Genomic DNA, 14,016 nt, shown 5'->3' with positions numbered 1-14,016 from the left:
TTTTAAAATCTGTATTTTAATTAAGAAAATGGGACGCAGTCTATATTTTCCGTTAATTTTGCATAAGGAGGAGAAAATCAGCCCAGCATTTCAGAAGGCAAAGAAGGAATTTTGGAGTGGAAAAAAAACACTAAATAGAGGGATTTTTCCGAGGAAGCTGCAAGCATACAGGAGTCAAATAAATACCTGATGAAATCCCACTGTGGTTTATGGTGCTGGAACTGAGATGGATTTGGCACTTTACATTCCCTTTGTGGCCAGAATAGGATTTACACCATCATCGGTGTAGGAAAACAATTCACTATGCAGCCCAGATTCTGATATATTTAGCATGTGGGTTTCTAACTGCTCCATGGCTGTTACCCTAAGAAGACAAGAGTCCTAACCAAGATTTAAAAACTAGGTTGCCCATCTCATTTTGTACCTGGTATTCTGCAAACATCAATGAGAAATTTATGCTAGCATATTTCTCAGTTATGTTTATTGTTTTTGTTATGATTATGTTTATTACATTTATATACCATATTTTCCTCCAAAGAGATCAAGGTGGTGTACGTGGTTCTCCCTACCCATTTTATCCTCACAACAACCCTGTGAGGTAGGATAGAGGCTGAGGGACAGTGATTGGCCCAAGGTCACCCAGTGAACTTTGTGGCTGAGTGGGGATTTGAACCCTGGTTACTCAGGTCACAGTTGAACAATCTATTACAGCACACTGGCTCTCTTTGCAAAATTGAAACAAGAATGCACTATTCCAGATCATTAATTTTATGTATGCCCTAACCTATTGGCTGCTGATTATTTTTAAATTGTAATTTTAATATTTTATTTCACTGTATACCACCTTGTGATTTCAAATGAAAGATTGATATGCTATGAACCATCTTTGTAGTCAAGAAGGCTACAAATCAGGGCTGCAGTGATTAGTAATCAGCTTCTGTGGTGCAGTACAGAGGGATTGCAGAGGAATGCAGCTCAAATACTTTTTTCCAGAGCAGGAGCAATTAAGTCATCTGCCAGAGCACCAGGGGAATTGACAGATCCTTCTTCCTCTGGCAAGTGAATGTGGTGATTATAACCCGTTCCAGTTTGTTTGTGACAGATTAGCATAGAGGAAGGCAGAGACTGAGTTAAACAATAAAGCAAAGGTTGGATACATCTTAACTTTTCATGGATGGGGTTCCTACTTCATGCCAGCTGTTTAAATGGTCAAGGATGTCTGTGTTTCTAGCTAAAAGCTAAAAGCTGTACTTTGGCTGGCTGAAAATATTTCGCTAAAGCTGAACCTGTTTCACAAACTGAACCGATGCAATCTGAAGTAAGTACCGCTGAGCTCAATGGAGCTTACTTCCAGATAACTATGCCCAGGATTTTACATAGTTATCATGCAACGTTACAGCAAGTGGTTCAAAAAGCTGGAGACAGGAGACAAGCCGTCTTTTACTTCCCTTGGCTCTTAAGCCCATTGCATGATTCTTTAATGGTTGACTCATCAGTTGTTGGGGTTAATAACTGGAGTTTCATAGGACAATATTAGTACATTATCGGCATAATGTGATTTCACGGCCTCTCTATTCCTGTAAATGTTACTCAGCTTACGTCAACTGCATCTGGAAGGAAAGCTGTTTTATTCTGGGGCTCATTCTGACATACCTTGGATCCCAAATGCCTTGTGAATCGAATGTTTTGGCTCCCAAACGCCACAAACCCGGAAGTGAGTGTTCCAGTTTGCAAATGTTCTTTGGAACCTGGATGTCAGACGCTGCTTCCGATTGGCTGCAGGAGCTTCCTGCAGCCAAACAGAAGCCATTCCCTGGTTTCCAAACGGTTTGGAAGTCAAACAGACTTCCAGAACGGATTCCAGTCAACTTCCAAGGTACAACTGTATTCAGTCCCTCAATCCCACTGCAAAGGAGTCTGGTATCTGAATATCCCAAAACTATGTAAATGTCCATTAAATTTGATAAATACTGGGAACGTCTCCCCCCATCTTCTCTTTTCCACCCCAACCATCCTAGCATCTTTTCCCACTTCTCCCCCAACATCTCAGGTACTTTGCCCTCCCTAAAAATCTCACCTCTTTCCTACTCTTCCACCCTGGTTCATGGTGGGTCCAGGTCTCCTATGAGGAAAGGTTGAAGCATTTGGGACTTTTTAGTTAAGATCATGGAGAAAGTGGAAAGTGAATAAAATCTGCCCCCGTGGTCTCATGATAGAAGAAGAAGAAGAGTTTGGATTTGATATCCCGCCTTTCACTCCCCTTCAGGAGTTTCAAAGCGGCTAACCATCTCCTTTCCCTTCCTCCCCCACAACAAACACTCTGTGAGGTGAGTGGGGCTGAGAGACTTCAAAGAGGTGTGACTGGCCCAAGGTCACCCAGCAGCTGCATGTGGAGGAGCGGAGACGCGAACCCGGTTCCCCAGATTACATGACTACCGCTCCTAACCACTACACCACACTGGCTCCATGATGCTATAACTCGTGCCATGATGGCTATTGCTCTGCCTCCAACCATGCTTCTGAAGAACATTTGCTGGAAACTGCAGAAGGCAAACATGCACTCAGGTCCTGCTTGCAGGCTTTCCACAGGCATCTGGTTGGCCACTGTCAGAACAGGAAGCTGGTCTAGGTGGGTCATTGGCCTGATCCAGCAAGCTCTTCTTATGTTCTCACTTAATTGCTCCAGGCAGGGCAGGACTAGCTGTCACTTACACCCTTTCTCCCTTCCCTGTTCTCAGGTTCTCCATGAGTCAATTTACTCTTGCCCCCAAAGCAGCATACTGTTCTCCCACCAGCAGTTTGTCCCTTCCGTCACAACTGAGAACCCAGAAATATAAGAAAACCAGGAAGCAGCCACAGATTGAGATAAATAAAATAAAGCACTCAAAACAGAATTGAACCTAACTGAAGGAGCACCATTGGTAAAGAAACACACTCACCTCCCAAGTTTGTGCGGGGGGAAAGCTTTAATAGAAAAATTAAAATAGGTGGTATATTTTCAAAAATTCTACGGGATGTTGTTCAACAAGATGATCAGGCAAACATTTTATTTTCAAGTTTAAATTTCTTTACGTGCATTTTTATAAGGGCGATTATAGTTTCATTCCCAAACATCTCGGCAAGTTGCAAAGGTGTCAACCCTCCCATGGGACTTTCTACATCAGCGGTGGCATTCAGCAACAAATAGCAAATTCCCAGGTGCCCTAAATAGATTTTAAAAGAGAGAGAGAAAGAGGTAAATGTGTTTTGGCACAGAATATATTTTCTACAACCACCCGAACTTGACTCACACAGAACAATATCAACAGTTTATCCAGCATGCTCTGCAGTAGTTTGACTTCACCCCAAAGGTGCACGCCTCCCTTGTCTCCAGAAACGGATGCCAACAAATTCCAACAATTTAGGACAGGAATGGGGAACTAGTGCCCCTTCAGGTGTTGGTAACTTCCACTATCCCTGTTTGCTGGCTGAGTCTGATGGGAGTTGGGAGTCTCACAACGTTTTGAGGCTCTCCACTCTTACTCTGGGGTACCAGACAGAGGTCCTCCATCACCCGCTACCTGGTGTGCATTTTTAAATTGTATTGCTCAGATCTCAGGAACTTAATCCAGGTCTTCCAAGACTTTTGATTTTATCTATCTGGTTTAGCAAAGTTTCTTAACAATTTCCTACCTAGCTTAGCAACGGATGTGCGGATTAGAATTTACCAAGTGAAATATTTCAAATTTACCTTTCAGACTTAAAACATGAAAACAGGAAGCATCTTAATTATGATGTCTATGTTAACACGACCTTTAGGAATATTAATGCACGTTTTAGAATACTTGTGATTTATTTATTTTTTGTCTTTAAATTTTGTTGTGGTTTGAAACTGTTGGGACTTTAAGGTCAGGGCAGGGACAAGACTAGATGTTCTGGATTTAAAAAACAAACAAAAAACCTGACAGGTATGTGTGGTATAGTATGTGGCATGCATAACAATTTTCCATGTCAAACAGGGCAGACAACAAGTATTCTGAGATCTACTTAACACTGTCAATGTAGTCTGCTTCTCCCTCCCCTACACCTGAATGATAAAGGAACCCAGCACTGGGAGCAGATAGAAACTTTTCTAAGAGAGCTCCTCTAAGATGGCAGTGCTGGAGTAGAGTTCCCAGTGTCCCTATTCTGTAGCATATTTACCACTGTGGTTTATGAAACTGACCTCTCCACACACACCCTGATGCCAGGCATGCAGTCACTGTGTATTAATGTGTATTACATCACTTATAACACAATCCGATGCTTACGGAAAAGAAACGCCCACTGAGTCAAGTGGGACTCACTCCCAGGTAAACAGGTATATAGGATTGCAGTCTCACCCCCAGAGGTGCACTCCATTGTCTCTCGAGACAGACAGATGCTAACAACAATAACTTAACTTTTAAAATGTGGTAAGCCAGCACGGCTACATTTGGGGATCTTCCTGTCAATTTTATTCAGTGGGGTCCTAGACATTTGCCCAAATCCCTGCCAGGATGGCACCACTGCCCAAAGCTGTTATTTGCCGCATTAAGACCTATGGATAACGGCATGCATATGCTTTCCTTTAGGGAGCAAATGGGTGGGAATGATTTTCTCATCAGGAAAATGGCACAGGGCAGGAACTTTTTGCAAACTGAGGGCCGCATTCCCTTCTGGGCAACCTTCCAAAGGCCACATGCCAGTGGTGGGTGGTGCCAGATGCAAAAATAGGCGGAGCAACACATGTAAAGTTTACCTTTGTGAAGTTGGCTAGTTTCTACCAACACCCCCTCACTTAACCTCCATCCAGACATGCAAGATGCATGGTCAGAGTTCAGGAGCACATTCCAGCTAGGCCATGGGTAGGCAAACTAAGGCCCGGGGGCCGGATCCAGCCCAATCGCCTTCTAAATCCAGCCCACGGACGGTCCGAGAATCAGCACATTTTTACATGAGTAGAATGTGTGCTTTTATTTAAAATGCATCTCTGGGTTATTTATGGGGCAAAAGTGTGCTGGAAAAGTTTGCTGACCCCTGAGCTAGGCAATCTCAGGGCATGAATCAGGGCCATGGAGGGGGTGTGGCCTGGGATGTGGGTGTCACGGCTAAAATGGCCGCTGTTTCTTTAATGTGAATAAAGCTGGGTCAGCATGACTCAGCGGCCTGTAGCAGTTTGTATATATAAAGTGAGAACTGTTGGTTTGTTGGTGTGGCTGGTGTCGGTTGGCTGGTGTTTGGGTTGGTTGGTGCTGGTGTGTTTCAGTCGTGGTATTCAGTCGTGTTTTGCACAAAGACTTTTAATAAAACTCTGCAAGGATATTCCCGTGGACTCTTTTTGTACCGACAAGGAGACTGAGAAGATAAAGGGAGGTCAGAACCCTTTCCTTCTTTTTTTTTGCTTTTCTACAAACACTGACAGTGGGGGTGGTTGAGTTGGGTACTATGACACCCGGTGCAAAGCCAAACCCACCCCCAACCCCGCCTTCCCAAAGGCAGGTAAGGGGGCGTGAGGGCTCTGGCAGGGTCCTAGAGCCCTCCCAACTCCTTCCCAAAGCTGGGGAAGCGCTAACTAGGCTTTGCACCCAGACAGAGAGACTTGGTCCACAATCCTGAGATTTCCCCACCCCTTGCATAGGGAGAAAGGGTTGAAAAACCTCCTCCAACTCCCAATTTCCCCCCAACACTGGGCTGCTTCTATCTGACCACAATCTCCACTGTTTCCTCTAATTTGGCCGTAAGAAAGAGGGGCAAAACACCTGTATTACCTCCTTGCACTTGTAAAATGACAGAACTACCTTAAAATCAAAACTTATTTTTTAAAAAAGGGTTGAAGCATTACCGTAAGCAATAGCAAGATGTAACGCAGTCGCCCCATCGCACTGTGGATTTGGGACGTTCACGTTAATTCCAGGGTAATGCAAGAGTGAAGACACGAGATGCATTTTTCCAGTGTTTACTGCGGCATGAAGTGCTGTGTTTCCATTTTCTGCTACTTGGTTTATGTTGGGCACAGGAAGAGCCTGGAAAATTAGCAGGAAATACTGCTCACCCACCAAAGCAGAGCTAAGGGCCAGCTAGAATAAAATCAGAAAGCCGGCATTTTGTGCACTTTCCTACATAATCTACTATATATTTGGGGGGAAATGCTGCAAGTTATGCATTTGAACACCTTCTCTTAAGATATCGTAAGTGTATTTTGCAGGATGGTTCACGAGATCAAGGAGCATGTTTTCACCTATGTTTAGATACAGTTGGACAGCATTTAGAATGAAGATGGCAAGCAAACTGAACCTTTCAAAATTGCACTGATTTTTTGGTTTCTTAGAATTCCTGAGCAACACTGCTAGTATATTGTACAGTGGTACCTTGGTACTCAAACAACTTGGAACCCAAACACTGCAAACCCAGAAGTGTTCCGGTTTGTGAACTTTTTTCAGAAGCTGAATGTGCTCCGTTTTGAGTGTTATGCTTCCGATTTGAATGCCACACTTACGTTTTGAGTGTTATGCTGAGGTCTGTCTGTTTTTGCTATTTATTTTGCGTTTTTGTAGCTCTTTTTTTTTGTTTTTGTGACTGTGTGGAACTCAGTTCGGCTACTGATGGATCAATTGTGTGACTACAGTACATTGTTTATTGCTTTCATTTTTTGGATCAATGGTCTCATTAGATAGTAAAATTCATGTTAAATTGCTGTTTTAGGAGTTGTTTTTAAAAGTCTGGAACGAAGTAATCCATTTTGCATTACTTTCTATGGGAAAGTGCGGCTTAGGTTTTGGAATGCTTTGGTTTTGGAATAGACTTCCAGAACAGATTAAGTTTGAGAACCAAAGTACCATTGTATACTAATAGCAAACTCATTCTGTGAATGTAGAGCCTTATGTAGCCAAAACTGCACACATCCACACCAAAGGAATTATCATCAGGCTTTTGAGAACCCTGATTTCCAGACATATAAATATTTTTTGGAGGGGGGAACCCTAAAAACAGGTCAATAAGGACTGAGCATGCTCAATGGACCTAGAATGCTGGACTGGACAAAACCCAAGGAAGGGGAATAAAAGAGCTCTCCCAGTAAAGAATATGGTTGGTTGTAACCCTAAACAGAAACACTCCATGCTGCAAAATTTTGTTGCTGGACCCATTTTGTCAATGCATTAATTTTTTTGATTTCTAGGTCACTTTCATCTCTAATTCTCATTTGCCTTGAAGTTTTAAAACTAAAGTAATTTCCATTTCTAAACCACCTAGAAAACTCATGGAGAAATAAGTTTTGTTATCCAATTAGGTCTTAATGTAAAAATACACACACCCCCCCAAAAAAAAACCACCTCACCTCTCTTCAGATAGGCTAGATGTTGAAATAAATTTAACTACGTAAGTACAGCAGCATCAGAAATCTCATTGACGGTTCTGGAGTTTTACAAAACACTTGGGGATTTGGAGCGTATAAAGACTTGCATTTTAAAAGACACAGTGACACAAATCAAGCCCTTGGGGATCACAAAGGTCCAACTGGTACTGCGTCTCATTACCTACAGTGCAGAGTCAGTAGCTTCTGGGAAGTCCACGCTAAAGGCATGAAGGCAATTGCACACATTTCTTGCTGCCCCTCCGGAACTGTTATTTAGCACTATACTGCCTCTGAACCTGAAGGTTCCACTTCACTATTGCAATGCAGCAACAGAGTGCGGAATGGGGCACATCTCTGGAAGATCTGAAGCTTCCCACACATGAAGAGTCAGGTTCAATTCCTGCAATCTCTAGCTAAAGAGCCCGAGATAGGAAGGATCCTGTTGAAATCGTGGAAAGACAGCAATACGCAAGGGAAGCAATACTACTCCAGACTGTCATGACTCAGGGTACGGCAGTTTAAAATAGAACTGTGCATCAGCACGGGAGTTGCAGAATTCCTGCTAATCCAGGCACTAGGAAGCAATGCCTGCTTAGGAGGCAGCAGCAACCTTTTTACCCTTTACCCAAGTGACCTCACCACAAAAGGAAGTTCATTCCCTTCCCTGTGGAGCACATAGCTTTCTAGACTATCAGGAGTTTAGAAAGAGAAGCCCTGTCTGCCTTTGCAATGACAGGACAGTTTTATCAAATGAAATGGAAAAGCAAATGCCATATAACAGTGGTTCCCAACTGGTGGCCTGAGGACCCGTGGGAGTAACCCACCCAGGGGGTCTGTGGCACAATTCACATAACAAAAACTACCCTAGAGATATCCATTATTTCAAAAGAAGGGTTTCCATGGCTTGGCTTTTGAAAAACAGGGGGTACACAGTACTTGGCTAATGGGGAACCACTGCCGTATAACAAAGATCTGGCCCAGAAGGCCAAAAAGGTTTCCCATCTCTATCTCCCACCACCACTGGCAAGCTCATGGGACAACTATGACAGGCGATGGGCCCGCTTGTCAATCACCAAACACCTTAATTACATCAGATGATTGACAGGTGGGTGATGGTGCCCACCTGTCAAGGCTGGCCTGTAGAGGTAGGGGGAGGAGGGTTGACTTCTCCATGCACCAGCTGAGAGATCAATTCTGCTTAACGCTGGTTTGGGGTACACGAGAGAAGTCCCAGCCTTGTTTTAATTTCCACTTTGATTCAGTTATCATTTTGTGTGTGAAAAAAATGTCTTTTCTCCAAGAAGCAACAGAGATCCAGTAATGGAGGGGGAAGGAGTGTTTGCCCCTTTGCTGCTTTCTAGGATAGAACCTCCAAGTTCAGAGCCAGTATACCACTGAGTAGCAAGAGAGGGCCATTGCCTTCATGCCCTGTGCTTTTTGGCTTCCTGGAGGTATCTTGCTGATCACTGTGGGAAGCAAGATGTTGGACTAAGAAGTTAGGTCTTCAGTCTGATCCAGCAGAATTCTTCTCAATTTCTTTAAATGCTCAGCTTTTGTAAGCCACTTATTCAAGCAGTATCTAAATTTTGAGATAGATGAACGTGGTTGCAGAAAAGAATTGGGGTTGAAATGGAGTGAGCTGGAGGAGGGACCCAAATGCGAGATGCAGGACCCAGAGGAAGAGTGGCTTGGATTTTTCATTCTCCCTGTCACTCCATCACCCTGCTCTCGCCCCCACCCCAGGTCAGCATTCCATGCCAACTGAGCATGCTCAACTTGTATAACCTCATCAGTAATTGTTGTCATCATCACCAACGCTGCCATTTATGAAGATAATGATGGCTCTTGATCAAGATGATGATCTCTTGGGTGTTAAGAAGAAACAGTACCTCTGCAGAGCCTCTCAATACTTATGGCATCCATTGTAAGTCTGGTGTCTTATAAACTCTTTTATAAGAATTCCGATTGCAACATTGGCCTTTTTCTGTTCTGTGCTAATCTTGCCTAGAAATAAGTCCCACTGAACTCCGTGGAACTTACTTCTGAGTGGATAATCCGAGGAATTCACTGTAAATTACTTCTGAGCATATTGAGGAGCTCATCTCCCTGTAATTCACGCTTCCAAGGAAAACAATTTCCGAGAGATGCTACTGAGTTTGGGAGGCAGGCATCAATTCAAACGTTTCCCTGAACTAATAAAGTTGACACCAGCTTGCTTCTGCAAAAAGACAATTGCAACACCATGTGGAATTTGAACAATCACCACTCCATAAGCCTGCACATTACCCTTGGGGGATAATGGATCAACAGCTATGCAGTTTTCAGAAGCAGTCATTTAACTCAGCCTCACACCCCTGAAGGTTGCTTCACACATTGTAGTTTCAGATGTGTACCAAAGACATTTTAGGTTGGATATGGGGATTCTTTGGTCCTCCAGATGTTGCTGAAGAGCAACTCTCATCAGCCCCAGCATATATGGCCAGTGGCCTGGGATGCTAGGAGATGTCACTCAGCAACATCTGGAGGGCCAAATGTTCCCCAAGCCTGCTTTAAGTACCGTATTTTTCACTCTATAAGATGCACCAGACCACAAGATACACCTAGTTTTTGGAGGAGGAAAACAAGAAAAAAATATTCTGAATCTCAGAAGCCAGAACAGCAAGAGGGATCCCTACACAGTGAAAGCAGCAACCCCTCTTGCTGTTCTGGCTTCTGGGATAGCTGCACAGCCTGCATTCGCTCCATAAGACGCACACACATTTCCCCTTACCTTTTAGGAGGGAAAAAGTGAGTCTTATAGAGCAAAAAATACGGTAGATGGCAAAACATCTGAAGTGTAAATGTGGCGTTTGCAAATTCACGTTATCACAAAAAATGAATCCGAATTTTTTAAAATCTAAAGGAATGAGAGTGCAGATCAGAATCAAAGTTACACCTAAATAGCAATTTACAGTGCAATCCTAGACAAGCTTACTCAGAAGTAAATGTAATTCTTTCCCACATGGCTTACTCCCATGTAAATGTGCATAGGTTTGCAGGCGTAACATCCTCCACACCTCCTGCTTTATAATAAGAGTTTCAAAAACCTAAAAAATAAATGTAAATGTGAATCTTCTGAGTGACTGACCATTTCAAGGAAATAATCCAAGATCTTTGACTGATCATATATAGTGGCTAAAAATATTAGATTTCTGTTCTTTTCATCAGCAACACTGAGATCAAGCTTCTGGCTTCTAACAAGGTAATCCAAGACATCTGCATATCCCAACTGAACTGTCTGTAAAGCTCTGAGGAGGGGAAAAAGCAAATATGTTAACAGTTAACACTGCTTGGAAAAGAAGACAGAAAAGCAAAACTATTTCGATCATTTACATTCCATGCAAACTGATTGGCCACTGTTATGTCCGATCAACAGCCAGACTCCAAAGAACTATGCATTTAATTTGGTATTTTCCCTCCTAAGCCAGCCTCCCTTTGGAGAGTTTAAACAGCAGTTTGCAATAGGAGACGGGAGTTCAATGTCCCAAGTAGAGGTGATGGCAGTGAACCAACAGGGTACACACACACATATATATATATATATATATATATATATATATATATATATATATGAGAGCCCTTTGGGTAAACACGAAGTTGATTTCTGCATCTTACCCAAAGGTTTTTACATATATCTGAAGACATGATCAAAGAAGATCAGAAAATAACCTCTTGAGGGGGAGTGTTCCAAAGCTCTGGGTTCACAACTAAAAAGGCCCTGCTTTTTCATTCATAAAGCCCTAGGGAGAGTCAGGCTTCAGACCCAGTCATCTCACCCATATCACCTAGATCAGGGATGGGGAACCTGTGGTTGCTCATACGTCACTGAGTTCCAGTTCCCATCACTTCAGCCAGCATGGCCAATGGTAAGGGATGATGGGAGCCAAATCCAAGGGCATCTTGTGGGTCACAGGCTAGCCACCCCTAACCTGTGAAGCAAGTCTCCCACTGACTTCAGTGGACCTTGCTTCCATGTAAATATGCTTACGATTCACACTAAGAGATGTATTGCCATGTAAGTTTATACCAGTGTTGGCTTGCTCAATGAGTAAACCAACCTTACCTAACAATATTTTTTTGAAGTACTTAACTGATTTGAGAAAGTCAGCATGTTTTCTTTAATAATAGCAAACGATAAGGAAAGTATTGTGTCTTTATATTATTATTATTATTATTATTATTATTATTATTCCAAAAGATATGGGGGTTGGACTCGATGGCCCTTGTGGGGGTTGGACTCGATGGCCCTTGTGGTCTCTTCCAACTCTATGATTCTATGATTCTATATTAGGAAATAATTTACAGTTACACTGTATTGTCTCTTTCAATTTGATGGTGTATGTACGATGGCTAGATTCTATGTCCACTGTCAGAGCAATTTTGTCTCTGAATTCCAGTTGCTAGGAATCACAGGAGTGGGGAGTGCTGTTGTGCTCAGGTCCAGCTTTCAAGTTTCCAATAAGCATCTTGTTGGCCACTGGGATGCCGGACTAGTTGGGCCATTGGCCTGATCCAGCAGGATCTTCTCACGTTCTTCATCAATATACAGAATGAATTCAATTCAAAAGCCTGTTTCAGGACAGCAGGATTCATACTGCTGCTGGAGAATAGGTGGAAACAAGGCAAAGAAAGCAGGAAGACACAACGTCCCCCTTCATTTGAAGAGAAGACTCCCTGGAAAAGACCCTGATATTGGGAAAGATGGAAGGCACAAGGAGAAGGGGACGACAGAGGACGAGATGGTGGGACAGTGTTCTCGAAGAGGCCAACATGAGTTTGACCAAACTGCGGGAGGCAGTGGAAGACAGGAGTGCCTGGCGTGCTCTGGTCCATGGGGTCACGAAGAGTCGGACACGACTAAACGACTCAACAACAACAACAACAGCAATAAGCAAGTATACTGTTTCCAAATCAATGACCAGCTATTTATAGACAAGACTTGAAAAAGCAATTTGTCCAGTTCAGGGGAAGGGAACCTGTGTCCCTTGAGATGCTGTTACCGTATTTTTTGCCCTATAGGACACACTTTTTCCCCTCCAAAAATGAAGGGGAAATCTGGGGGCGTCCTATGGGGCGAATGCAGGCTTCCGCTGAAGCTTGGAGAGCGAGAGGGGTCAGTGCACACCGACCCATCTCGCTCTCCAGGCTTCAGGAAGACATCCGCAGCCTAGGCAGGCCTGCTGGAGGTCCCGCAGGGCTGTCTAGGCTGCAGATAGCAGCCTGCTTCCCAGAGCGTCGGGCGCCCTGAAAGCAGAGCGCCCGGTGCTTCAGGAACACATCCGCAGCCTAGGCAGCCCTGAAGCAGAGCGCCCCGCGCGCCGGACAGACATCCACAGTGTGGGGAGCCCTGCAGGAGTTCCCCGCAGGGCTCCCCATGCTGCGGATAGCAGCCTGCCACCCGGCGGGCGGGACACCCTGAAGCAGAGCGCCCCGTGCGCCGGACAGACATCCGCAGGGTGGGGAGCCCTGCAGGAGTTCCCCGCAGGGCTCCCCACGCTGCGGATAGCAGCCTGCTGCCCGGCGCGCAAGGCACGCTGAAGCAGAGCGCCCCTCGCGCCGGGAATACATCCGCAGCGTGGGGAGCCCTGCAGGAGTTCCCCGCAGGGCTCCCCACACTCCGGATAGCAGCCTGCCGCCCGGGGCACCCTGAAGCAGAGCGCCCCGCCCGCCGGACAGACATCCGCAGCGTGGGGAGCCCCGCAGGAGTTCCCCGCAGGGCTTCCCACACTGCGGATAGTAGCCTGCCGTCCGGCGGGTGGGGCGCCCTGCTTCAGGGCACCCCTCGCGCCGGGCAGACATCGGCCAGCCCCACAAGCTCGTGGGACAACAGGGAGGCGCAACGCCGCCATCCCGCTGTTCCTCGACCTGGTTCGGTTTCCCCGACCTGCTTTTGGGGGGGAAATTTCCTTTATTTCCCCCCCAAAAAACTAGGTGCGTCCTATGAGACAGAGCGTCCTATGGGACGAAAAATACGGTACATTACAACTCCCATATATATAATTTTTTGGTTACACAGCAATCTCAGCATGTGTGTCTGCACATTCTCACACAGCATCCACAGTATTTTCGTTCCCTCATATAGTTTTCCCTCTACTGGAGAAACTCCTCCTGCATACTTGTGTCCAGGGCAGCTATCTACCAGTTCCACCTGGTACACCAATTGAGAACCTACCTACATGCGCACTGTCTCACCAGAGTGGTACATGCGCTGGTTATCTCCAGCTTGGACTACTGCGATGCGCGCTTACATGGTGCTACCTTTGAAGGTGACTTGGAAACTACAACTAATCCAGAATGTGCCATCTAGACTGGTGACTGGGAGTGGCCGCCGGGACCATAGAACATCGGTCCTGAAAGACCTACATTGGCTCCCAGGACGTTTTTGAGCACAATTCAAAGTGTTGGTGCGGAGCTTTAAAGCCCTAAACGGCCTCGGCCCTGTATACCTGAAAGAGCATCTCCACCCCCACCGTTCAGCCCAGACACTGAGATCCAGCACCAAGGACCTTCTGGCAGTTCCCGCACTGCGAGAAGTGAGGTTACAGGGAACCAAGCGGAGGGCATTTTTGGTAGTGGCGCCCTCCCTGTGGAATGCCCTTCCATCAGATGTCAAGGAGATGATT

At 45.1% G+C, this 14,016-nt stretch overlaps 1 protein-coding gene and 1 long non-coding RNA gene across 7 annotated transcripts in view; one reads left to right on the top strand and one right to left on the bottom strand.

Annotated features, from left to right (window-relative positions):
* Positions 1 to 2,947: 2,947 nt before the first annotated feature.
* Positions 2,948 to 14,016, bottom strand: part of LOC310692898 (small integral membrane protein 10-like protein 3) — a 30,699-nt gene continuing 19,630 nt past the window's right edge. For 3 of the 6 annotated variants that reach the window (XM_083474431.1, XM_083474430.1, XM_083474429.1), the window contains exons 4-6: positions 10,482 to 10,641; positions 5,843 to 6,023; positions 2,948 to 3,203 (exon numbers count right to left, since the gene is read on the bottom strand). Coding sequence is in view for 2 of the 6 variants with exons in the window: in XM_083474429.1 (XP_083330555.1) it covers positions 3,034 to 3,203; positions 5,843 to 6,023; positions 10,482 to 10,641 (511 nt within the window). In the remaining 4 variants the exon portion in view is untranslated. Of the gene's footprint in view, positions 3,204 to 5,842; positions 6,078 to 10,481; positions 10,642 to 14,016 lie in introns of all 6 variants that reach the window. The other 3 variants (XM_083474432.1, XM_083474428.1, XM_083474433.1) reach the window with 2 other exon arrangements.
* On the top strand, positions 4,988 to 5,818 carry LOC310693019. Its single transcript, XR_014518967.1, has 2 exons — positions 4,988 to 5,095; positions 5,423 to 5,818. It is a non-coding gene; the product is annotated as an uncharacterized lncRNA (long non-coding RNA).

Source organism: Podarcis liolepis, assembly GCF_965112155.1.
Source record: "Podarcis liolepis genome assembly, chromosome: 14".
Classification (NCBI taxonomy): Eukaryota; Metazoa; Chordata; class Lepidosauria; order Squamata; family Lacertidae; genus Podarcis; species Podarcis liolepis.
Note: the sequence above shows the minus strand (reverse complement) of the source record. Positions and strands in the feature narration are given on the sequence as shown.